Source organism: Pleurodeles waltl, chromosome 4_1, assembly GCF_031143425.1.
Source record: "Pleurodeles waltl isolate 20211129_DDA chromosome 4_1, aPleWal1.hap1.20221129, whole genome shotgun sequence".
In the NCBI taxonomy this organism is placed as follows: Eukaryota; Metazoa; Chordata; class Amphibia; order Caudata; family Salamandridae; genus Pleurodeles; species Pleurodeles waltl.
The window spans coordinates 139,366,538-139,390,443 of NC_090442.1; the positions used below are offsets into that span (position 1 = coordinate 139,366,538).

General features: G+C 44.7%; 1 protein-coding gene across 1 annotated transcript in view; it reads right to left on the reverse strand.

Annotated features, from left to right (window-relative positions):
• The window catches only part of LOC138287473 (prostaglandin-E(2) 9-reductase-like), a 186,561-nt gene that overhangs the window by 137,433 nt on the left and 25,222 nt on the right, over positions 1-23,906 (reverse strand). Inside the window, exon 2 of the mRNA XM_069227914.1 lies at positions 2,843-3,010. Coding sequence (XP_069084015.1) covers positions 2,843-3,010 — 168 coding nt within the window. The remainder of the gene's footprint in view (positions 1-2,842; positions 3,011-23,906) is intronic.

Below are 23,906 nucleotides of genomic sequence, written 5' to 3' on the forward strand. Positions count from 1 at the left end.
ATATGCCTGGGCCCCCTAGAAACTCTGTAGCAGGGTGGTTTGACAAAAACTGTAGATTGGCAAGTAAGCACTTGTATAATGCCCTCAAGATGAAGCCCAGGGACCAACAACTCCAGGGCTGCCTACAAAGTAGCAGTGGAAAATAGAAAGCAAGTCCTTAAGGAATAAATGTGGGAGATGTTATTGAGCACCTGTCATTTGGGGGGTACGAGGGGCTTTTGGAGACTTGTCAATGGGAAGCCAGCCTATAAGGTTTCTATCGATGGGATAGTGACTAGCATTTCTGCCACAATGTGGGTGGCACAGTTCAAGAAGGTGTGCTCGCTGGGTGTTGACGTTTACTTGAGCACGGCCAAGACATTGCCACCATTCACACTGGGCATTGATTTTGCAATAGAGGAGCTCGAGCTGGCCATTATGGGTAGCCCTTCTAACAAAGCCCCAGGGCCCAAAGGGGTACCTATGGACCTCTATAAGGGGAATACTTGTTTTTGGGCTCCACTTTTAACTATTGTTTTGAACGCGGCTGCCCAAACTGAAATCCAGAGCTCTTGGAAGTCAGCAGTCATATAGTCCCGGTCTTTAAAAAGTGATGTAGGCAGGACCCAGGTTGCTATCGCCCAGATTGTAGGATGCATTATTCTAAGCTGCAAAGAGGATTGGGCTTGGGCTAATAATGTCCTTTGTCCAGCCCATTATCGGTTTAGTGACGGTAGGGGGACGATGGAGCAGTGCCTGAACTTAAATCTGCTGGTGGGTAAATATGTAGTGTGGAGGAAGGGAGCGATTTACCTTGCCTTTATGGACCAAGTTGTGCTTTGACAAGGTAAATTGCTCCAAGCTTTGGAGTATTCTAGAGAATTTGGGATTGCCACAACCTCTTGTTAATTTCCTTAGAGCTCTACACACTGGGGTTAAAACCTCAGTTAAGTTCAGCCCCGAGGGTGAGTGCTCTGACTCCTTCAGTCTAACAAGAGGGGTCAGGTAAGGGTGTGCTTTGGCACCTACACTGTTCCTGCTGAACCCCTTCCTGGCTATCAATGGCAAAGATATACTGAGGGTAAAGTCCACCTTGGTTCCCTCACTATTGTATGCCGATGATGCGGTGTTACTATCGCACACATCAAATGGCCTTGAGGGTTTGGTGTACCTTTTTTGTTCAATTCATGGGGGAACTGGAGCTAGATGTCAACACTGCGAAGACACCTTAAATGGTCTGTGGGCAGCGTCCTTCTAAACTTAGACCAATCACGATTCAGGGGCAGGTTGTCAATAGGGTTGCCTCATTTCCCTATCTGGGGGTTACCTTTGATCAGCAGTATACTTGGACCCCTTGTCTTGCTAATCATTGTTCTAGTTTTAATCAAGCTTGTGGGTCCTTGTTTAGATTCTCTTGTATGTTGGGGAGCAAACCTAACCGATTTTACCACTCCTCTAGATCTATAAGCTGAAAATCTGCCAGTTCTCTTATAAGGGGTGGCTATCTGGGGATATCGAAATTGCCAGTCCATACAACGGAAAGAAAATCGTTTTTGTAGAAGGCTTTTGGGCCAAGGTCCTTCAAGCTCTAGCTTCTTCGTACATGATGAGCTCGATCTTGACTATGCAGAAGACCTTGCGAAAATTACTCCGATGATCTTATGGATTACAGTGTGGAGCAGCGAGCACACTGCTTTCAATAGAGAGATCATTAAAGATTGCCTCAGCTGTGAGCAAGATCACAAAATCCTGTGGTTAAATTATATTAAAGGGATTGCTTCCCAGATAGGGCGCCCGGATTTGTACCATAGCCCACAGCGAATAGCTAGGAGTGACACAAGGTTAGTCAAGGAGCAATTTCTCCAGCAGGCCAGAGAACGGAGAGCAATCCTAGCTCTGAGTATCTTTGAGACACCTTTTATTCCTGAAAACTACAGTTGGCCCAGAAGCGTATATCTCCTTTGTCAGAAATCCGTGGGAGAGATCGCTTCTTACCAGATTCAATTTGGGCATCATTTGGGTCAATCTTTCCTTCCCTCTCTATCAAGCCTTGCCATTGCGATGGTGCCTCGCTCGAGACTCTTGAGCATTTTGTCCTGTTTTGCAGGCATTATGAACCACCCAGGAGGAGATTTTTAACACCAATTCTTAAAGCGAAGGGCTTCATTCAATTTAGTCCCACCTTTCTTTATCTTCATCTGCTAGATGACCTTCCTGTTTTGGCAGTTTCCTCTTTTCTGAAAAGCACCCTGTTTTGAAATAAAGTGAAGAATTATGGGTTTCAGTATAATGCTCTGCTGTTCTATTTTATGTGCGTAGTAATGAAGAATGACACTTTTTTTAGTTACCTATTGAGCAGTCTTCCTATGATGTATATAGATTTTATGGAATGGTTTTAACTGGATTATGTATGTTCTTATTTTTAATGTGGTCATATGGTTTTCTATGGAATGGTTTTAACTGTTTTATGCATGTTCTCCTGTTTTGTGGTTATGCTTTTATAATGATATTTATAATCAAAATAAAGATATTTCAATTCGTAGTTACTTTAGGGCACCTTGCTTACCTATAGAAACTTACCTTCACAATATCTTTGTCCTCGATATACTTGGCACAAACTTTATTTCCTACATTTTGTCTAAACACCATCAGAAACGGTCTTACCTCCTTCTGCTCCCTCCCTGCCATCATACATTTCAATTCAGTGAGGACAAGATCACCGTTTGATAACTGGAGGAAAGCTTGCCATAGGTATTTGCAAATTTATTTAAACTCATAAGGAGAACTTTAGCCTCCAGAGAAAATGAGACACAAAGACACTTGTGAACTAAAATATTAGCAAGTCAGTTTATTTTAACCTTACCTTTCCAGTGCAGAATATCTCTTCTCTCTTCACTGTGCCATCTGCGATCTTCTCCCGAATGGCTTCTCCAACTTCTACCTCGTTTTGGTACAGGTAGGCTCCATCAATGTGCCGGAATCCAACCTCAATAGCCGCCTTTACGCCCGCCTTACATTGACCTTTGGGCACCTAGGGCATCAATTAAAGTGGACTTGTGAGGATGGGAGTCTTCAGTTCACCAAAAGACTAGGGTCGTACATACATTCTGGTTTGTCTTGTTGCAAGCCCTCTCCCTGTTTGCTGACACGAAGCGTGACTGACAATCGAACCACATCATTAATACCTTACCCATGGAGTAAATACACATTTAATAAAGTCTTTTCTTATACATTCACACTGTGCAAGGCTTAAAATGAGCCCGGCATCCTTCGTTGTGTTGGAGAGCCCGTCAGGCTACAGGTAAATGACTGTTCTGGGTTAACAGTATTGACAGGAGTCCAGGACAATGCATGATACAACTAATGCAGGTCCAGGTGTGGCAGCTTAGACCTCGCCAACATTTGCTGTGCTCCTTTACTCTTTTCCTAGTGCAGTGGGAAATGATACTGGTGAGTTTAGTTACTACCTCCTCGTCGATCTTCCTTATCCTGTTTCTTATGCATTTAGCTTAGGACTCTGACAAAGAATGCCAGGACCTGGAGTAAAAAACATTACTGCTAAGTACCCAGGCCAGTAACCTCTACTCTCCCAGAGACCCCAGCCAAGATAAGCAAAGTAGAAAGTACATTGTTTTTCACTTCATAGCTGTGTGTTGGGAGCCGGCCATTGAAAACAGAACAAATGCAGGGGCATATTATCAATGTGCAGTATATGCAGCGCTTTGGGGCCTGAGAGGACCACTGAACTATGATTTTGTTGCATTTTACCATCCATACCCATACCAGTCAGGCATACCGTTTTACTTGCTTGCATGATGACCCATGCCACCCTAACTACGCCACAAAACACATGCTTGGCTGCCAACAAATCCAAACATAACATCCCTCTAATAACAGAACAGAAATAACAGTAGAGATACGCAGGGTCGAAAATTGGCTTACAAAGTGTTACTTTGTTCACAGTCTTTGAGGGGGCAAGGGTGAGAACAGAGGTTGCAACATCCATAATATCCCCATTCTCTTGTGTCTTTGCTGCTGGATGCGGTCTACTATTGTTGTGTAACCAGGGACTGTGGCCTAGTTTTATATGATTTGGCTTCCTTACCCACTGCCTATCACCTCAGGACTACATCTGTGCTCTCCACCAGGACAGCATGGAGTAGCTAACTTGCCTCTAGAGTTTCTTGGGGCTAAGCGTACTGCATACCTTGTTCACAGGGGATCAGCTGTGATTATTAGACGTCAGCCAGGAGAGAGTGATCCCTTGGAAGGAAAACACACAGGGGGTAATTACAACCCTGGCAGTCCAAGACCGCCAGGGCTATTATGACGGAAGCACCGCCAACAGGCTGGCGGTGCTTCCCAGGTCATTACGACCGCGGCGGAAGCGCTGCCGCCGCACCGTCCGCCAGGGCAGCGCTGCTAGCAGCGCTGCCCAGGGGATTAAGAGTCCCCCTACCGCCAGCCTTTTCCTGGCGGTTAGAACCGCCAGGAAAAGGCTGGCGGTACGGGGAGTCGCGGGGCCCCTGGGGGCCCCTGCACTACCCATGCCACTGGCAGGGGCCCCCTGACAGGGCCCCGTGCTGCTTTTCACTGTCTGCTATGCAGACAGTGAAAAGCGCAACGGGTGCAACTGCACCCGTCGCACGGCCACAACACCGCCAGCTCCATTTGGAGCCGGCTCCTGTGTTGCAGCCGAGATCCCCGCTGGGCCGGCGGGCGGAAACTAGGTTTCCGCCCGCTGGGCCGGCGGGCGGAAACTAGGTTTCCGCCCGCCGGCCCAGCGGGGATCTCCAAATGGCTGCAGCGGGTGTGCGGCTGCATTGGCGGCCTCCCGGCAGTCCAATCTTGGCGGGCGGCTGAGGTCGTAATGAGGGCCACAGTCTTCTCAGCTCAGCTCCTCTCATCACTGTACTGAATCTTGGAATAAAAGTTGATGCTATGGAAGTCTGGTAGGACCTCTCTTCATAACCTGGTGTGAAGGCTCTCTCCAATTCAGTGATCAGTTCAAGGAGTTTATATAGGTCTGACCACTGGCTTTTAGCCTTCATTGGGAAACGTTCCATTAATATGTGATTTACCCAGTCTAAACCAGCATGATGAAAACGCCTCAACTTAGAATACATGTTTAACATATCGAATGTCAAAGCCGGAACATGAAGATATTGCATAGCTTGAAGCATGCTTGTGTCCCTGACGTTATAGCAGAGTCTTTGCTCTGTGAAAGATAATGACATACTGAAAGTGGACCAGAGGCAGACAGACTAATTTAAGGTGCTCAAAGTAGAGTCTGACCTTGGAATTATGCAACAATATTGAGTGTTGCCATAGAGTCTTCTTCGGTAGCAATGTAAATTCCCCCTACATCGCCCACAACATCTTCAATTTGGAAGCTATTATCTGTTGTCCTATGTATGCCTGTTTTCTCATTTGCTACTAAGCTGCCGTTAACATGCTTCTGCCTTTCTTTTTTGGGGCTGTGATTGCAGTTCCATTCTTTGCCACAACTGTGCCCTAAATGGCATGCAGAACTTCCCACCGGAATGTCAATCTTCAACAATGCCATATTACCCAAGTCAACAATGGGTTGATGAGTTCCTCATTGTATTAGTGTCTTCTCTTCTAGGTTTCCTCAGTGATGGCGGTGGTTGGGATCCACTGAGGAGCAGAGGCAATGGCCAAGTAGGAGCAATTAATAGAAGTAGATACACTTGGAAAAAGCTGTAGATGGCAAGTGTGAACTTTCTGCTCCACTCAGTTCTCAGGGTCTTCTTGAATGTCCTCATAAACCGTTCCACATCCACATGCCTTTTGTTCAGTCTCTATAGGTATCCTTGGAACTCAGACCCTTGGAATGGAGCCTACTGTCCATCTTAACAATTTCAGGTATATTTGGTGCTAGCAATTTTTCAAGTTTGGGCACATGAGGTCCTAAATGAGGTCAGTCACAATTTCAACTACTAGAGATGCCTGCACCAACAGAAAATGCTAGATGTTGACCACCTGATGTGGTGCTGAATTCAGGGCTCAGTTTTGTCCAGGTAGATTGACATTTCTCCTCAGTGATAATAGATGCTTCGATTTCTGTATTGCAAGAGACTTGGCAGAGATGGCACTAGCTTACGTAGGTTCTCTATTAGGGTGTTGAGATGGGCAAATCAGATCTTCTACAGCAGGTACACTTTGGTTTTAACACACCTCGATTACTATTGTTTGATAGCTGCAGTTTTCTGTTGTTCAATGATGTGGTAATGGCAATGAAACCTCCTCATGGGACTACCTATCTCTCACTTCTGCACAGTTTGCTTCTCACACCCCACAAAGTTTAAAGTGTAGTTTGAGTTCATGGATTCCGTTATTGTCCTACTTGGATAACAATGATTGCTTCTTGCAGATACTCATTTAATCTAGTGTAATTGTGACTTGCTTCCATCGATATTGCTTTGTGGCATGCTCCTTTCTGTTGTAGGATCTATTGCACATGTTGTTCGATGCTTTCTGCTTGGCATTGTTCTGCCTTTGTGCGGAGGCCTAAATTACAGAGTAAGATAGTTTTCTGGCTTTTTGACACTTGGATGGAACTGTATGTCTAAGTCATACACTTTGAGTTCAAAGCCCACATTTCTATTAAAGAAAATTGATGAGGGGCTGATTCCTGAAAAAAGGAATTAACATTGTGTGGTCTGTAACTACTCTGCAGTGATGACTATACAAGTATAATTGAAAATGTTGTCTGACCCATTTAATGGCTTAGGCCTCGTTCACAATCTATGAGTTGAGAGGTACAATGTGTGTCACAGCACTGATAGCAAAGCTGATGGGTGCCCATTTGTCAGGTTCCTTTTACTGTTGCACTAGAACCCCTTGCCCACAGGGGTTGACATTAACCATTAGCTTGGTGGCCCTCAGAAGATGGATGTATTTCATGGTGGGATAATATAGAAGGGTATCTTTGAGACTTGGAATGTTTCGGTCTGTTGTTTCTGGTCAGTTTCATCACCAGTTCAGTCAGAGTGGCCAGATTAGGAATGACCACTCTGTAGTATGTGGCCATTCTGGGGGAACTACAGCAGTGATATTTCGGGATGAGCAAGCAATATAAAAGTACTTCTATGGTCTGTAACCACAAATCCACTGGTCAAAACATCCAGTATTCTTTTTAAGTGGATCAGCAGGGTCAGCCACCTTTCTGAAAATCTGTGTAGGTCAAGCCTCAGTCTTTTGTGAGAGCATTGTAGCATTGAAGAGAATGTTAATATTCGTGTACATGACTCCCACCAGGCCAGTTTCGGCTTCTCTGATTGCACTCTAGGCATGTAAAAAAATGCTAAAATTAGTGTATTTTTGAGTTTACACTTTAACACACAGTGTAAGCTGTATGAAGTGCAAGGTTTCTGCGTATCAGAGTTGTGGTACCTGCCTGTCACATGTAACTTGGTCTTCAATGTTTTCAGTTGTATGTGGACTGTTTGTTTCATAGGTCCTAGACATGGGAAGGCTCAAGGCCTCCCTAAGCCTGGACGCTAGTGTCTCTTTTTGCAGTTGAGAGTGAGGGATTCAACACAGAACCTGTTGGTAGGCCATGATATTCATGGAATCCATTTGTGTTGATGAGAGTGGTCAAATTTAGGGGCATATTTAAAAGCCCCTAGTGCCGCCATGGCATAATGTTTTTAATGCGTAGGCGTTGCTAAAGTGGCTTTTTCCATGCGCTATGTTTACAAAGTGGTGCAAGACATGCATTGAACCACTTTGTAAACCTTTGCGCCACAGTATGCCTGCGCCAGGCATAATGTATGCAAGGGGGTGTTCCAGCACTAGGTGGCCTGCAAAAATGGCACAGTGAAATTTAACAAATTTCACTGTGCAGTATTTGGTGTCATTTTACAACGCCTGCTCCGAGCAGACGTGAAAGTGATGCTCTCATAGAAACCTATGGGCCTCCTTGCACTTCGCTATACTAGTGTCAACATTTTTTTACGCTAGTGTAGCAAAGCATCACAGTAGCATCAAAGATTTTGACGCTATTGTGCTAACGACTGCCATTGTGCACTGTATTATAAATACAGCGCAACCATGCTGTTGTTAGGTGCCAGTAGGGGGTCGCAGAAAAAGTGGCGCATCAGCTCTGATGGGCCACGTTTTCTTAAATATGGGCTTTAGTCTTTGCAGCGTCACACCAAACATGATCTGGGATCTTAAGTTTGGTAGTTCTGTCCACAAAGGTTATCAGGAAGATCTTCTATTCATCTTCCATTTGATATGGGTGAGTGGTATCCACACCGCTTTGTCATTTTCCATTATTCTTGTCCATAATCTTCACGGAAAGATGATGTGGCAATATCCTGGGTGGTCAGACCATGATATGCCTTTGAAAACTGTTCTACTCTTGCGTGATCATGCATCCGGCTAGTGTGCATCATTACTACATTGTCTACATTCTTGCAATCTGTTGGTCATTCTTGGTGGCTCCCACTTCCTGTATGCTATGCAGTTATCTTGTCTATGAATTTTCAATTTTTGATTGAGGGTAGTCCTTGATTTGATGGACATCTGGAACTGTGCAGTCTCGATATTTGTGGGATAAGTGTGGATTGTATGACCTGCCAAGCATGAGGATGGATTAGGCATGAGAATGGATGAGGTTCCTTCAGGATCGAAATCATTAGGGTAGATGGTTTGCAGACCTATATTATTTGCACTTGTGAGTACAGGTGCTGGCTGGTTTCCTCCGGCGTACATTAAAATTGCCGCCTTTATGCAGCTGTGCTTACCGCATTGTAGGAAAGTAGCCTATTTCTATCTTGGTTACCCCCACTTTTGGCCTGTTTGTCAGAATGTCTACTAGGATCCTGCTAATCAGGAAGGACCCCATTAGTTATGCTTGCTCCCCTAAATTTAGTTGTTGATAACTGTTATCACTGTATTCCAACCACAATTGGCACACTGGTGGCCCATTAAAAGCCCCTAGTATGTGGTACCTAGGTACCCAGGGCATTGGGGTTCCAGTGGATCCCTATGGGCTGCAGCATATATTGTGCCACCCATAGGGAGCCCAAGCAAAGGGTTCTGCAGGACTGCAATTGCAGCCTGCGTGAAAGCACTGTATCACTGCCACTTTTCACTACACCGGGTTACTTATAAGTCACCCCTATGGCAGGCCTTCCTGCCCAGAGGGCAGGGTGCCAAGTACCTGTATGGAGGGCACAACTGTACTAGCAGAGGTGCCTCCATGAACTCCAGGCCTATTTTCCCAGACTTTGTGAGTGTGGGGACGCCATTTTACGCATGTCCTGGACATAGGTCACTACCTATGCCCAGCTACATAATGGTAACTCCGAACATAGGCATGTTTGGTATCAAACATGTTGAAATCATACCCCAAGGCTTTTGCAAGCATTGGTTCTATGATTTCATGAACTCTGGGGGCCCCAGTAGTGCCATTACAGCCTTCTGAGGGTTTCCATGCAACCCAGGCTGTTGCCACCTCCCAGACAGGTTTCTGCTCTCCTGCTGCTTCAGAAGCTCGAGCCCAGGAAGGTAGAACAAAATATTTCCTTTGGGAGAGGGTTTTACACCCTCTCCCTTAGGAAATAGATGTTACAGGCTTGGGAGGGGTAGCCTCCCTAAGCCACTGGAAATGCTTTTAAGGGCACATTTGGTGCCTTCCTTGCATAAACCAGTTAACACTGGTTCAGGGACCCCCAGTCTGTGCTCTGGCGCAAAATTGGACAAAGGAAAGGGGTGTGACCACTCCCCTGTCCACCACCAACCCAGGGGTGGTGGTCAGAGCTCCTCCAGAGGGTTCCTGGGTTTTTGCCATCTTGGATTCAAGGTTGGCAAGGAACTCTACGAGCATCTGAGTGGCCAGTGTCAGCAGGTGACGTCAGAGCCCCTTCCTGATAGGCGGTCACTCAGCTAGGCGACCAATCCCCCTTTTCGGGCTATTTAGGGTCTCTCCTTTGGGTGGTTCCTTAGATTCAGATTGCAAGACTCCAGCAGGAATCCTCTGCACCCTCCACTTCGACTTCTGACCGAAGAAACTGCATCTGGACTCTTCAGGACCCTACAAGCTGCAACAAAGAAGCAAACCACTTTCTGCAACATTGTAGCTCCGGCTCCTTCCAACAACTGCAACATTTCCCCAGTTGTGCATCTGCTGAGGCCAGTCTGTCTTCACCCTCCATCAGAAGAAAGAAGGAATCCCCCTTGGAGTGAAGGAGTCACTCCCCAGCTGCTACAGGCACTAACTGCGACGACGACCGGCTGCGTGGATCCCCTCTCCTGCTGAGTTGTGTGGTTCCTGCATCACGAGTGATGGACTGAAGTGGTTCCAACGGTCCTCTCTTCCAACTGTCCAACTTGGATGAAGGTAAGCCCTTGCCTGCCCACGCAGGACAGTACCCCCGTGCACCGCATCCGTTGCAGCAGCCAAGGCTTGTTGGTATTCTTTCTCCAGGCATCTTGAAGCTCCAGCCCCAAGCACTCTTTCCTGTGACGCACACCTCCCTGAGTGGTTCTCCGGCGGCGTGGGAGCCTTTTTCGTAGTGCTGCGCGGGCCTCTTCTGTGACTCTCCTGGCCCCATCCTGTGGGACTCCTGTGGGTGCTGCCTGACTTCTGTGGGCTCTCTGTGTTGCTGAGGGCCCCCCTCTGACTCCGCCTACTGGGTAGAGTCCACCTGGTCCTTCCTGGTCCCCAGCAGCTCCACTTTCTGCTGAACCACGAGTTTTGCGTGTGCCAAGGCTTGTTAGTGGAACCCAATGAGGCAAACTAGACTGCTATCCTCCTTCTGGCGTGGGACATCATCTGCACCCTCCAGGAACCCGATTTCATCTTCTTGGGTGCAGTGCTGACTCTTCTTCTTCACCGGTGGTTCACTTCTTGCACCTTCATCCTGGTGGGTAGGGGCTCCTGCCCTTCGTGGACTCTTCTGTGATTCTTGGACTTGGTCCCCTTTTTCCACAGGTCCTTTGGTCCAGGAATCCACTGGTGGTGTCTTGCAGTCTCTTCTGGGTTTTGCAAAATTCTTCTTTACTCCTCAGTGTGTGTTCTGGGAAACTTACTATTTTTCTGGTCACTGGGGTGGGTTGTGGTACTTAACTTTGGGCTTTCCCAGTACTCCCAGCTCCCCTCTACACACTACGCTTACCTTGGTGAGGGACCAACTTTTGAATTCCACTTTCTTAGTATATGGGTTATGCTCCCCCTTCGCCTATTTCTTCCTATTGTAACTTTCACTAAATGCAGTGTTTTCTAACAGTTGTATGCCTATTTCTGCAAACTAGTGTATATAATTTATGTATTACTTACCTCCTATAGTATTTTTGGTATTTGTGTCACCAAAATCAACCACCTTTATTTTTGTAACACTGAGGGGGTCATTCCGAGTATGACAGTAACTGAAGCACCACACCGGCTACCGTCTTTTGATCGCCGTCAGGGTGGTGGTGCAGACCGCCATATAACGAGTGTGGCGGTTTGGCCTGTGCCAAACCGTCATTTACCCGTTCCTACTGCCAGGGCGGTTGGACCCGCGAGGCTGGAGACGAGTATCTCCGACCCGGCAGGCCACCCAATACCGCAGCCGATATTCCGAGTCTCCTATCCGCAAGGGATTCCGTAACAGTAGCACCGCAATGAAATCCCTGGCGAAAAGGCTACCACTGGCAACAGGAATTTGCATTCCTGTTACCGGTAGATGACTTCCCCCAACCCCCCACTTCCAGTAGTAACCCCCCCTACCCACTGATCCCCATACTCAATCCCGCCCTGCATACACACACACCCACAAACACACACATCCTGACACACACTCACAACACCCTTACACTCACTCGAATCACCACATCTACACAGACACACATGCACGCACGCACAAACCTTCCCCTCCCATCCCACACTCATGACATGCATACACACACCCATTCACACACCCCATCCCCTTGCAAAGGACACTTACATCGTCTGACGAGGTGCTTCTCCCTGAGGGGACGGGACCCAGCTCTCCCACCACCACGAGCGCCCTGCCATCAGGACACCTCCAGGCCATATTACAGGTCGTAATACAGCTGGCAGAGCCCTTTTTGCGGGTGGGACCAGCGGTGGAACCACCTCTGCACCGCCGACCACCAGCACGACTACTGGGGGATTGCCCAAATTGTACTCGGAATATGGCGATACTGCAGATACCTTGATGTTTATGCAGCTTCTTATAAAGAAAGGGTGAAGGAGCAATATTGGTTTATTAGTAAAATTTTCTCTATTTCTATCACTGCACTGGTTTCATACGACTTTACTTTCAAGAGCCTTGAGGTATTTGCCCAAAAAGGCAAATATTAATTCTCACTGAACTTCATAAAAATTTTTACAATATTAACACATTACTGGTGACACCGGTTCAATTACTTCGTTTCATGCTGTACTCTTTGTGATAAAATATGACGAAATGAACGGAGACAGTAAATAAACATAGCATTCTAGTACTTTTTCAAGCAGGAACAGTGTGTCATTCCTGAAAGGGGAGCTGTTTGGAGTGCTTTATTGTGTATTTGCATTGCTTTCGCATGGATTTGTCCTTCAATATAGTTAAGCACTAGGGGGGAAATTTATAAGACCCTAGTGCCTCTTAGCGCCGCCTTAGTGTCATTTTTTAATGCTAAGGCGGAGCTAAGTAGGCAATTTCCCTGTGCCATATTTACAAAGTGGCGCAATACATGCATTGCGCCACTTTTCAACCTTTGCGCCACATTACGCCTGCGCCAGACATAATGTATAGAAGGGGGGCGTTCCCCCTGCAGGGAGGTCCGAATAATGGCCCAGTGAAATTTACAAGATTTCACTGCGCCATTTTTTTCTGTCACTTTTAACGCCTGCCCAAAGCAGGCGTTAAAGTACCACTCCTGTATTGGCCTGTGGGCCTCCCTGTGCCAGCATTTTTGGCGCTAGTGCAGCAAAGCGCCACAATAGCATCATGAATTGAGATACTGTTGAGGTAACGACTGTCATTGTGCGCCATATTGTAAATATGGTGCAACCATGGTGTCGCTATGGGGTACGGGGGGGACGCAAAAAAAGTGGTGCATTGGGACCGATGCGCCACTTTCTTGTAAATATTCCCCAAGCTTTCTCTATGTTTCAGACTCATAACACATTGACACTAGCAATGTTTCCTCATCTAAAAGGCAAAATAACCAAACGTACTACTTTCGGGCAGTCTGACATACGCCATATACTGTGAAAACATTCTAACGTACATACCAATCACTAGGTAAGCAACAAAACCTATATTTTGGTGATGAAGCTGCTGGAGAGTAACACAGGGGTTCCTCAGTTCCAGAAATAGAACCCCTACACTAGACTGAGACTAAAAGAGTGCAGTCTATGGTGAGAATTCGTTCTCTACCACATTCCCATATGACAGCTTCACCAAATGTCAACCTCATTCACGGCTACCAATTGTCAGTTCACTCACTGGACTACTGACTGATATACTAAGTGTTATTGTGTGCTTGCTGAGTTCTGAGTTTCTAACCCACACCACCATCCTGGGCATGCCTAGGACTGCTCTGCCTTGCTACCCTGAGGATCAAGTTCTAAAAGGGTGCACTAGGGGCTCCATTTGGGGCCAATAGTAAGGTGGCCTCGGGGTCCAGCTCATCCCTCTTTCGATCATCTTCTACTATACTGGCATTTGATTGGACAGCAGTTGTATTACCTCACCTATGAAGACGTCACATTGATCACAAATCACCACAACATTGTTAACTCAGCCCCTATTTCACTTAAAGTAGGAAGGGGCTTTGCATGGTATATTCTCATGACAAATACAATGTGAGGGGCTTGTACGTTGCGAACTATCTAAAAAAAAATACACCGGGAAGAAGGCTTCCATTGTGAACGTTGCCAAACACAATAGAAAATGGTGTTACGTTGTGAACTCTATGATAAGACAGGAAGAGATTTACATTGATTAACACCTAAATAACTTTTAGTACATATGTGTAGTTCAGGGGGGCCATGGAGTTCCAGTATTTGTTCTGTACATTTCAAATTGTATGTTTATTGTTTAGTTGTGTTTGAAGTAAAGTACCTTTTAGGTCTGGTTAAAGACAGCTTTTTGTGAGAGCTTTGTGATCACCAAAACAGATTTGGGAAGCAATGTTGGGAGAGAAGCCTTGGCTCTTTCTACATATTAATCTTCTTTGTAGGCATTTGACGTCACAACAGTTGCATTGCTCACATCTGACATAGACATTGTCAGCAGAGACCCTGTGTCAAATAAAGTAGAAGAGTAAAAAGGGCTACTACATGGTGTAACCCAATTTCTAGTACATTGTGAATTCTTCAACAAATGCAATAAGAGGGAGTTCACAATTTCAACTATTTGCACTCACTGAAAAATATAATAATACATATATTAGAAACAGATTGTAAACTGTGAACTCTGTAACAAACTTTAAAAAGCTTTGATAATGATGATGCTAAAATTTCAAGTGAGCAGCTGTCACCCAGGAAGGTATTTTTGCGCTGAAGGATAAGTTGGCAAGTTAGCATGATTTGCGAAAAAGAGGCTGGTCATCTACCAGATAGATGAGGAGCACGAGCAAATCCAATGTTAGGAGCTGCTCCTTAATTAGAGTGGAGGAACGTCGCCCCACCAACAAAAATGCCCCCAAAAGGCCAAGAGATGAAAAATAAAATGGTAATAAAGTTCATTTATTATCTTTTATTTTTCATAATGCTGTCCGGAAAAGAGTGTCAGGACGGGACAGGGCCTGCTGAGTGGCTGCCCCAAGGAGGAGTGGTGGGCTGCCTGTGCACTTAACTTTAAAGTATGCATGCCCCTTTGGTCGGCTGTCTTACGACAGAAAGTCAGACATGCACACTTTAAACCTCTCTAACCCTGTCTTATGATAGTTGGGCTGAGAGCAAGCACTGGCCACCAGTGCCCTCTGGAGTACCGAGAGGCCATTCACTCCAATCCTGGTACTTCTGTCATGCTTGTTAACAGTATGAAAGCAGCACCACAATTGGTCAAGGGAGTTGGCTAGGGCCAGTGCAGTCCGGAGGAGGTCAAGTTATGCAGGCAGCATGTAAGATAAGTGAATTTTTATTTCTTTTATTTGCAGCACGCGTTAGTGCATACACCACCCATTTGCCCACCGCACCACTCTCTGTAGATGCTAGAAGCCACTGAGTTTAACTGCAAAAGAAGAGAATGAGTGGTCTCAAATTCGAAAGTGGAGGATTTCAGGGACAGTTAGCTGTCCAGCGAAGTGGACAGAGTTCAATGAGGACACCAGTGTAGGAATTTGTCTTGAAGAGAAAACAGGCTTGATTTATGAAATGTATGGTGAATCAGACAAAGAGTTTTAAACAAGATACAAGCGGGTATCGTTAAAGAAGTAATGTGATGGGAAACATGAGGATTCTTAGGAAAGTTTGAAATAAGCCATACAGCTGCATATTGAATGTGGAGAGGATCATGGAGAGTGCAGTCTGGAGACCTAGATACAATGAGTTGCAGTAGTCTAGACATGCTAGTGTTATTGACTAAACTATAAGCTGACACAATAGAAGAGGGAGAAAAGGACAATTTTACAAAGTAATTGCAAATGAAAGCAACACGAAGAGGAAATTGTGTTCAAATGTGGGGAAAACAAATCTGATCAAACCAAAATCTACGTTGCTACTTCTCGAACAGCAGTCGATGGCAGACCATGTTCAGGTATCTCTTCATCAGTTGCTGAAATTCAGGAAATCTTTAAACACATGGCTTTTGTCTGTATAATACACTATAGGCCCATCCTTCTGAGCTCATGTGCAGTTTAGCACCATGAGACTTTTAGATTGATAGTTGCCCTTTCCAAAACCTCATTAAGAATTATTAAATAAATCAATAAATAAATAAATGACAATTTTAAATGTAGCAAAAGTCTACCTATCCATCGTCCAGACACCAGAGAATCTTTGCATCAACAAGCAGACTAATATGGCAACTCAGATATTTAACAAAGTTGCGATCCCGAAGGTAGACTGTGATCCACTCCAGTGTGTCACCTCTGTTACCGACTTGATGGAGGCGATCCAGAAGGATGTGTTGGTATTCCATGCTGAAAGCTGCTGACACAACAAGCAAGATAGAACGGCAGAGCCACCCCAGTCAGTCACCAAGCAAAAATCATCAAGAACTGACAGAAGTGCAACCTCCACGCTGTGAAGTGAGAGGAAACCTGATTGACCAGGGTCCAAAATGTGTTGTGATTTGAGAAAGTGAACTTCTTTCTCAAGGATTTTGATTGGCAAAGACAGCTGCAATAGACCATGCATTACAGGTCCAACGATCTGGAGGGCTAAGTGACTGACTCAAAGGTAAAGCCTTATTTAATTAACACAAGCAGTTGTGTAGTATTGTTCCATCTAGAGAGATGAGAAATGTAAGAAGGAAGAGGGGAAAATGCCATCCCTGGAGGCAATATCTGCCTCCTTGGGCGCAGAAGACTTAGAATCCCAGAAAGAGGTGACTTTTGCAGAAAAAAATGAGGAGAGGGCATCACAGAGGATCTGGGTGAGTGATACCAGGAAAGTACAACAATTGGGGTGCCGGAAGCAATTTTAAAAATCTCTGGTATATTCATAGGATTTGCTGTTTTTTGTGCACAGAAAGAGGCTGAGTGGTAGGAAGCGATGTCTTTTAAGAGTGAAGAGCGGCTTGACATTGAGTGCAAGTGGAATGGGAGCACGAGGAGCTGAAAGACCTATCGGATAAGTGTTTGTTCCTTCACCTCCTAGGTATACCTAGGAACTGAGAGGTAGTGCCCAAAACTGTGACCAGGGTGAGAGAATCCTGGCTGGAGGTAATCCAAGAATCGACTTGAGAAATAGCTTCAGGAAGGTGACATACAAGAGTAAGTCAAGGACAACCAAGCGTTACACCTAGAGTGGAAGGGGAAAGGGTATTCCATCCACATCTCTGTGCATCTCTGGGTAACGGGGGAGGGAGAAGTAGGGCCACAGGAGTGGAATGGGACAGCAGCTGTTCCATGGTCCAGGCAGACAAGTGTCAGGTACATGTATTACTAGCACTGTATGTGAAGCGTGTAACAATTTGTGTCTGAACAAGTGCCGCGCATGAATCAAGGAGCAAGGCTGAATCTTTCTGAACAGGAAGATCAGCCAAGATGCTGAAGCCTCCTGATAAAATGTACTTGGGGGTTGAAGATTTCTATGGCTGAGCTCTTTGTTATCAGGATCCCCTGGTCCCACCTGCCTTCTGTTTGGAAGGATTGTGGCTGCAGTGCTTGTGTCTGAAAACAGGTCATACTGTAATCTAAAAAGGTGATCGACTGGGGTGTGAATGAAAAAGGCGTCTAGCTTTTATACCAAAGCAACAAATGGAGGCGGACTTAAACCCAACAAAAGGGTAACTAGTGGAAGACATGCAGTTATTAGGAAATTGTCACTTAGCAGAACCACCAAGTGTATTTTTCCCGAATTTGAAGGCTGAAAGCTTCACTCTCCCTCATCCCCTTGGGGGATTCAACCTCTCACCCGCTTGTTACTCTTTCTGCAGTATGGACTTTCCCTCCCTGGGCTCTCTTGGTGACATTACAAAACCACCTCAGGCTTCTCCTCTTTGATATCCTTTCCCCTCATTTGACTGATTTGAGTTCACACTGTTGTCGTGCAGAGCAAAGTGCACAAACGATACAACGGGTGCTCAGCAAGGTGGTAAAAAAATGCAGAAACTCATTTTGCCATCAACTTTATTGTTTCAGCTTACAAGTGTCAGTCACACAATATACAGTGCGAGTCTTCAGTGCAGTTAAATGACAATCCTATCGTATCGTGCAAAAATAAACTTGATAGTAAAGTGCAAGTGCTCCCCCAAAACCCACAATATAGCAATAAGGTCCCATTAAGTGCTTAGGGTATCGACTGCTAAATAAGGAAAACATTTAGCTCTAAACATAATTAAAAAAACTAATGAAAAAATCAATTTCAGAGATACCTATCTGTTTGTAATCCATGTTTTAAGAGTAAAACAAATGCAAGACTCGCTGCCTGCCTCTTGTGCTGAAGCAGGGCCATGTAGAAATGAACTATAAACTTGGACCCATCCGAGGCCAGGGATTAAAGGTAAAAAATGCCAGGCATGATCCCCGCACTAAGATCCACCAGTTGGAGTGTGCAATTGACACATAAGCACCTGTATTAGATGCCATATAAACGTGGGGTGAAGACGCAGTGCCCCCCAGGTCGAAAGTAATGAGATGAGGCTGGTGGCAGACACAGCATCCCCTTCCATGTTCCATAGTTGTTTGTGCCTAAGACGGTTCCATGCGCTGCATTTAGGGGCATATTTATAAATCCCTAGCGCCACCTTGTGCCGCATTAGTGCCATTTTGTTCACGCTAATGTGGCCCAACGAGGCCAAAATCCTCGAGCCACATGTACAAAGTATCACAATGCATGCATTGCACCACTTTGTAACCCTTTGCGCTTCATTATGCCTGCGCCAGGCATAAAGGGGCATATTTAAGAAAAGTGGCGCTGCACTGTTTTCGGCGCTACTTTTATTGCGCCCTTTACCGCCCCCCTACTGCCACCCATGCGTGTACTGTATTTAAGATATGTTCCCCCGTTGTGGGGGGGGGGTTGGACGAAAAAATAGCCATAGTGTCATTTTTTTATGGAACTTTTAACCACTGATCAGATCAGGCGTTAAAAGGGGGCTTCCATTCTTTAGAATGGGCCCCTATGTACTCTGCAGGAGTAGCACCAGCATTTTGCTGCTACTCCTGCAGAGTACATCAATAGCGTCATGAAAAATGACGCTATTGCCCCTACCCTGCACCATGGTGCGCCGTATCTTAAATACGGGGCACGCATGGCGGCGGTAGGAGGGTGGTAAAGAGTGCAAGAAAAGTGGCGCTGCACATAGTGCAGCGCCACTTTTTTTAAATATGCCCCTTAATGAGTGATAATCAAGGGTGATACAAGAAAAGCCGATGTCAGCCTTGTGGTGTATCTACTACAGCCTGTAGAATCATTTCTGATTTACTAGTCTGGTAATTAGTGAGGAGAGGTCTAGTGGACTTCCAAAACTATTTCAGCTAGGGGTGGGGGACTGTTGCTTAACAAACAGTGGTAAAGCCAATAGGTGTAGAAATATTTAAAGTAAAAGTGCTTCTTTCTTGATTGGCGAGTCTATGTGCAGTTGTGTAGATATGTCAGTGGATGAATGTGAAACTGAGTTAAAGCCTTAATGGATGAATGGTTGGAAAAACGAGTGAGTGACAACACATGGATAATGGGTGAGTGAGCACATGGATTGATAGAAGAATAAATGAATGCATGAACGAAGGGATGGATAGATGAGTAAGGAAGAGCATGGGTACACGTATACCCGCATTGTTACTCTTACCTTGTCCTCAAGCAGCGATAGTGATAATGCTATAAAAATAAAACGAATCATCAATATGCCAGTGCCAGCAATGGACAACAGTGTGCCAAACGTGGCTGCAATATGCCAAGCATTGCCACCTGTTTCCCAGTGTAAACATTACGCTGCATTGGGCTACAACGTGCCAAGAATGCTCACAATATATAAAGAACTACCACCAGTGTATGCATTGCACCAGAGGTGATAGAATTGCCAAGTGTGCCTAAAATACCACCATTATGCAAGCATAAACATTACACTGGAGTGGACTACAACGTGACAATGTCCCGTTATGTCAAGAATTAAAAGCATTATGCATGTTCAGAGTTACCACCTCACTCAGTTATGAATGTCCAGGTTGTGTCTGTTTCGCTATAATTCCTAGTGAATTTTGAGTCACACAGTCCCTCGCCACTCAGCTTTAAGCCTAATTCACAAAAGTAAATAATACCTCTACTACTTTTTGGTATTCACAAACTATGAGCGTAAGTTTACTACTAGTAAAATTGCTAGTAGTAAAATTACACTAGTAAAATTACTAGCAGTAAAATCACACTAGTAAAAATACTAGTACTAAAACCAGACTCGTAGTTTTGAATACAAAATACAGCAGTAAACTTAGCTAAATAAACACTTTTGTATAAGTTTACATTTTGATTAGTAGTAACTTTACTACTGTTTAGGTTTTCACAAACTACGAGCCTGATTCACAAAGGGCCTCCGCACTTGTGGAGAAAGCCTTGCGGTCGTGAGGGAGTCTCCGCACTCAGGGTTGAATCTTTGCAATGAGAACTCTCACTGTGGAGATTTTGCCCCAAGTGCTGAGTCCTCCACAACTGTGGGGACTTTCCCACAAGTGCGGAGGCCCTTTGTGAATCAGGCACATAGAGTACAATTATACTACTAGTAACCTTACTAGTAGTGAAATTACACTCATAAAATCAGTAGTGGTACAGTCACACTTCTAATTTGTGAATACCAAAACAGTAGTAAAGCTAAGACATCAACTGCAAAGTTACACAAAAATGTAAGTTTACCTTTGTGAATCAGGCCCTTCCAGTTCACCTAGTCTGTAATGTGGTCACAGGAAGCATATGCAATGCATTATCACATTGTGTGGGAGCTGTAGGTGCTACTGTGATCCCTTTACTTGGGTCTATTGTCGCTTTGGCAGCTCCTGCATTCCCAGTTATGCACTCATCCAAATTGGTGGGTTCCCTTGTACTCATCCATGTATGCCTCCACAGAGAAGCCATGTCAGCTGGATAAGGAGCTCTGTAATGCCACACATACTAAGACCTTGATGGACAGTGCTTCTCATCACAGTAAATGTAATGGCAATGTGTTAAAGTTCTCATAGAAGATTAGATATGCATGCATTTTACAATAATTTTTCACAATTACTGTAAGATACGATATGGTGACATTACCATTCTAAGAGGGTTCCAAGAGAGCCAACACATTCAGAACGTGTTACCACGCTTGGCTTTGGCAGGTGACCCAGCACCTGTTATCACACAACACTACTGCATACACTTTGGTGCCTAGTGATTGTCTTGCATGGAATGCAAGGAGAGATATAAGCAGTATGAAAGACAAACAGTGCTATCCAGGGGCAGGTCCAACTTTGAAACACTTCCTGATCTAGAAGAGGAGCTCAGCACAGAGACACATCTCAGCATACTGCACCCCATTATATAGGACAGGGGCTCAGTCTTGCAAGAGACTCCAATTAGTGTATTTATTTATAGAAAGGAGGTGCTCTTTAGACAGCACTTGGCCGCTGTAGAGATATATACAACTTTACATCTTTATTAAAGTTACAGCAGTCCCACTGAGACATGTGGTGCTTCACCTGGCATAGCATCCCTGCATCCCAACAGAGAAGTGCCAAAACTTTCACATTCAAAATTGTGGCATCCCTTCTTGAGACGTGAGATGATCTGGTGGTTCTCCATTATCAGTAGAACATTCTGGCAGGAAAATGTCAGTACTTCTCCACAGAAAGTGTCTCATATCTTACTAAGAATAGCCTACACCTTACTGTTTGTTAGCAGTTCTACAGCGGCATCCTGCGACTGTTTCATTAACCTATTGCAGCCCTGCTAACACATGCCTACAAAGAGATATTAAAGGTCAGCCACGTAGTTGCTATGTATCACTGCAAAGAGTGGAAGGATAGGGTGTGGTACTCATGCTCCAAATAGATTTACACAGTTGCCTGTCCCTACAACATGCTGTCAGTCTTCCCTGTGCAGAGGACGGTATATGAACACTCTCCTGCCATTCATTCATTCTCTCTTCCTGTGGGTGCACTGATATTATTAAAGACTAAAAGAGAGCTGCAGCTGCTGCTTTGGTTGCAAAGACTGGCTAGGTAAATCCCCTTCCACCAACATTCCCTGAGTGCTTAGAACCTATGGATCACTTATTATCCACTGCATTGTGTGCCATCTCTACTTGCTGGCCCTGCACCCTTCAGCAGGGGCCTGCTGCTAGTAGGCAAGTAAGAGAATCTACTTTCCCTCATCTCCAGAGAGCAACGGTGGAAGGGCATACCTCAACTCGTTGAGTGAGTCAATGTCAAAAAAACAGTGACAGTGTCAGATCAACCACAATCACTGTTTGTGTCCAATTTGACATTTATTAGCCCACTCGGATTAAGAGCTAAGTAATATATTGAACTGTGTGCACTAACATTTGCCACCCCTAGGTGGAGATAAATAAATCAGTGTGGTTGGCCTACACGAGCTTTCATCTTTTGGGTTGTTCCCAATGCCTATACTGTTGATTTGTTTTCACGGGAGTGCATTACGGTAGGTGTTTCCCTCCCTTTCAGGCATCTGCTGATTCCTCTGGCTCAGGTGGTCTGTTTCTCTGTAGGAACATTATCTTTGGTTGTGAGCCATCCAACTCTAGGCTGGCAAATGCTATATAAACTCCTGTGGAGGCACAATTTTGTCAGTTTTGTTCTCTACAGTTCTGAGCACCTATCTGTTGCTGGCCCCACATTATCTCCAGAAGCACATAGTCCGGTAAAACATATAGCAGAGACTTTTATCAAAGACATTTATTCATAAGGCCCACATGACACAGTTGCCTGGTGTCACACTGACACAAATTTAGTTTGGGGTAAAAGTGATCAATGAGGCCTATTTTATCTCTCAGCCCCAGAAAGAAAGTTAAGTAGCTTGTGTGTCAGTAAATATTTAGTCTGTTCCAACACTCCAAGATAAACTGCAGATGAGCTTTTAAGGTAAGATCTTGAGTGAAAGTAACTTAGAAAGTTAATTAGAATTTGGGTATGTTTTGGTTTCTCTGAGAAACTGTAATGCAAAAGTACCTGGTATCTGCTTAAACCAGAGTATTCAGGGTCTACAATTCCCAGAGATCTTGGGCAATGTCAGCACAAGTCTCCTTTTTTACTAATTAAATAATGAAATCTATCAAAACACATAATTAAATCTTTAAAACCATAAATGAACTTTCAGGTTCTGAAAGAATAGCCTATCAGAATGCACCAACTCAGGAGTTTTGTGACTTGTTGAATGTCTACCTCAACGACAAAATAAACAAAATTACGGATAGTATTTCTAACATTCCTGTGGAGCTGGTTTTGTTACCTTTTGGCTTCATCAGGAATCCTATCAACTTGCATAGATTCTCTCTGATCGACAATTACTGCTTAGCATCTTTGATGTCTAAGGTGAAATGTGGATCGTCTTTTGATCCTTGTCCTCCTCGCAATCTTAAACCTATTAAACCTAAATCTCAAATTGCTTGCTCCTTACTACCCCTTTTACATGACTCCATCTCTCATGGAATGGTTTCTACCTCTTTCAGAAAGGCTGTTATAATCCCACTAAAGAAGAATCCTTGGTCCTGCAGAACTTTCCTGGAGCTTACAACACGATCCATCATGAAAGTTTGGTCAATTGTGTGGAAGCCACTGGCATCAAAGACTTAAAATGGGTTCAATCCATTCTTGAGAATGGTACCCAAGTTGTGTATTTTGGCCCATTTAAAGCCAAGGCAGTCAGGGTTAAATGTGGGATGTCTCAGGGATCATCTCTTTCCCCTCATCCCTTCTATATTTAAGTGAGGCCTCTCAATTTAGAATTTGGGAATATAAACCTGATTTCAACATATACGCATATGACTCCCTGATTCTTTTCTGGCTGGACATTCTGGTTGAACACCTTCCCCGAGGCAGCTTATATTGTAGTGGGAATAGTATATATACCCCCTTTACTGTCCAAAATCTTTCTTAATGTAGTTTATATTAGAGTAGGATTATGAATCTATTCCATTCAGCGTCCAACATCTACGCCTATGTAGTTTTGAATGGAGTGGGAATAGTAAATTCATACCCCCTTAATGCTCAACACCTCCCCCAATGTAGCTTACATTAAAGTGGGAATTGTAATCTAGTAATTTACCCCTTGTAAGTCAAAATCCTTCCCCAATGAAGCTTGTTGGTAG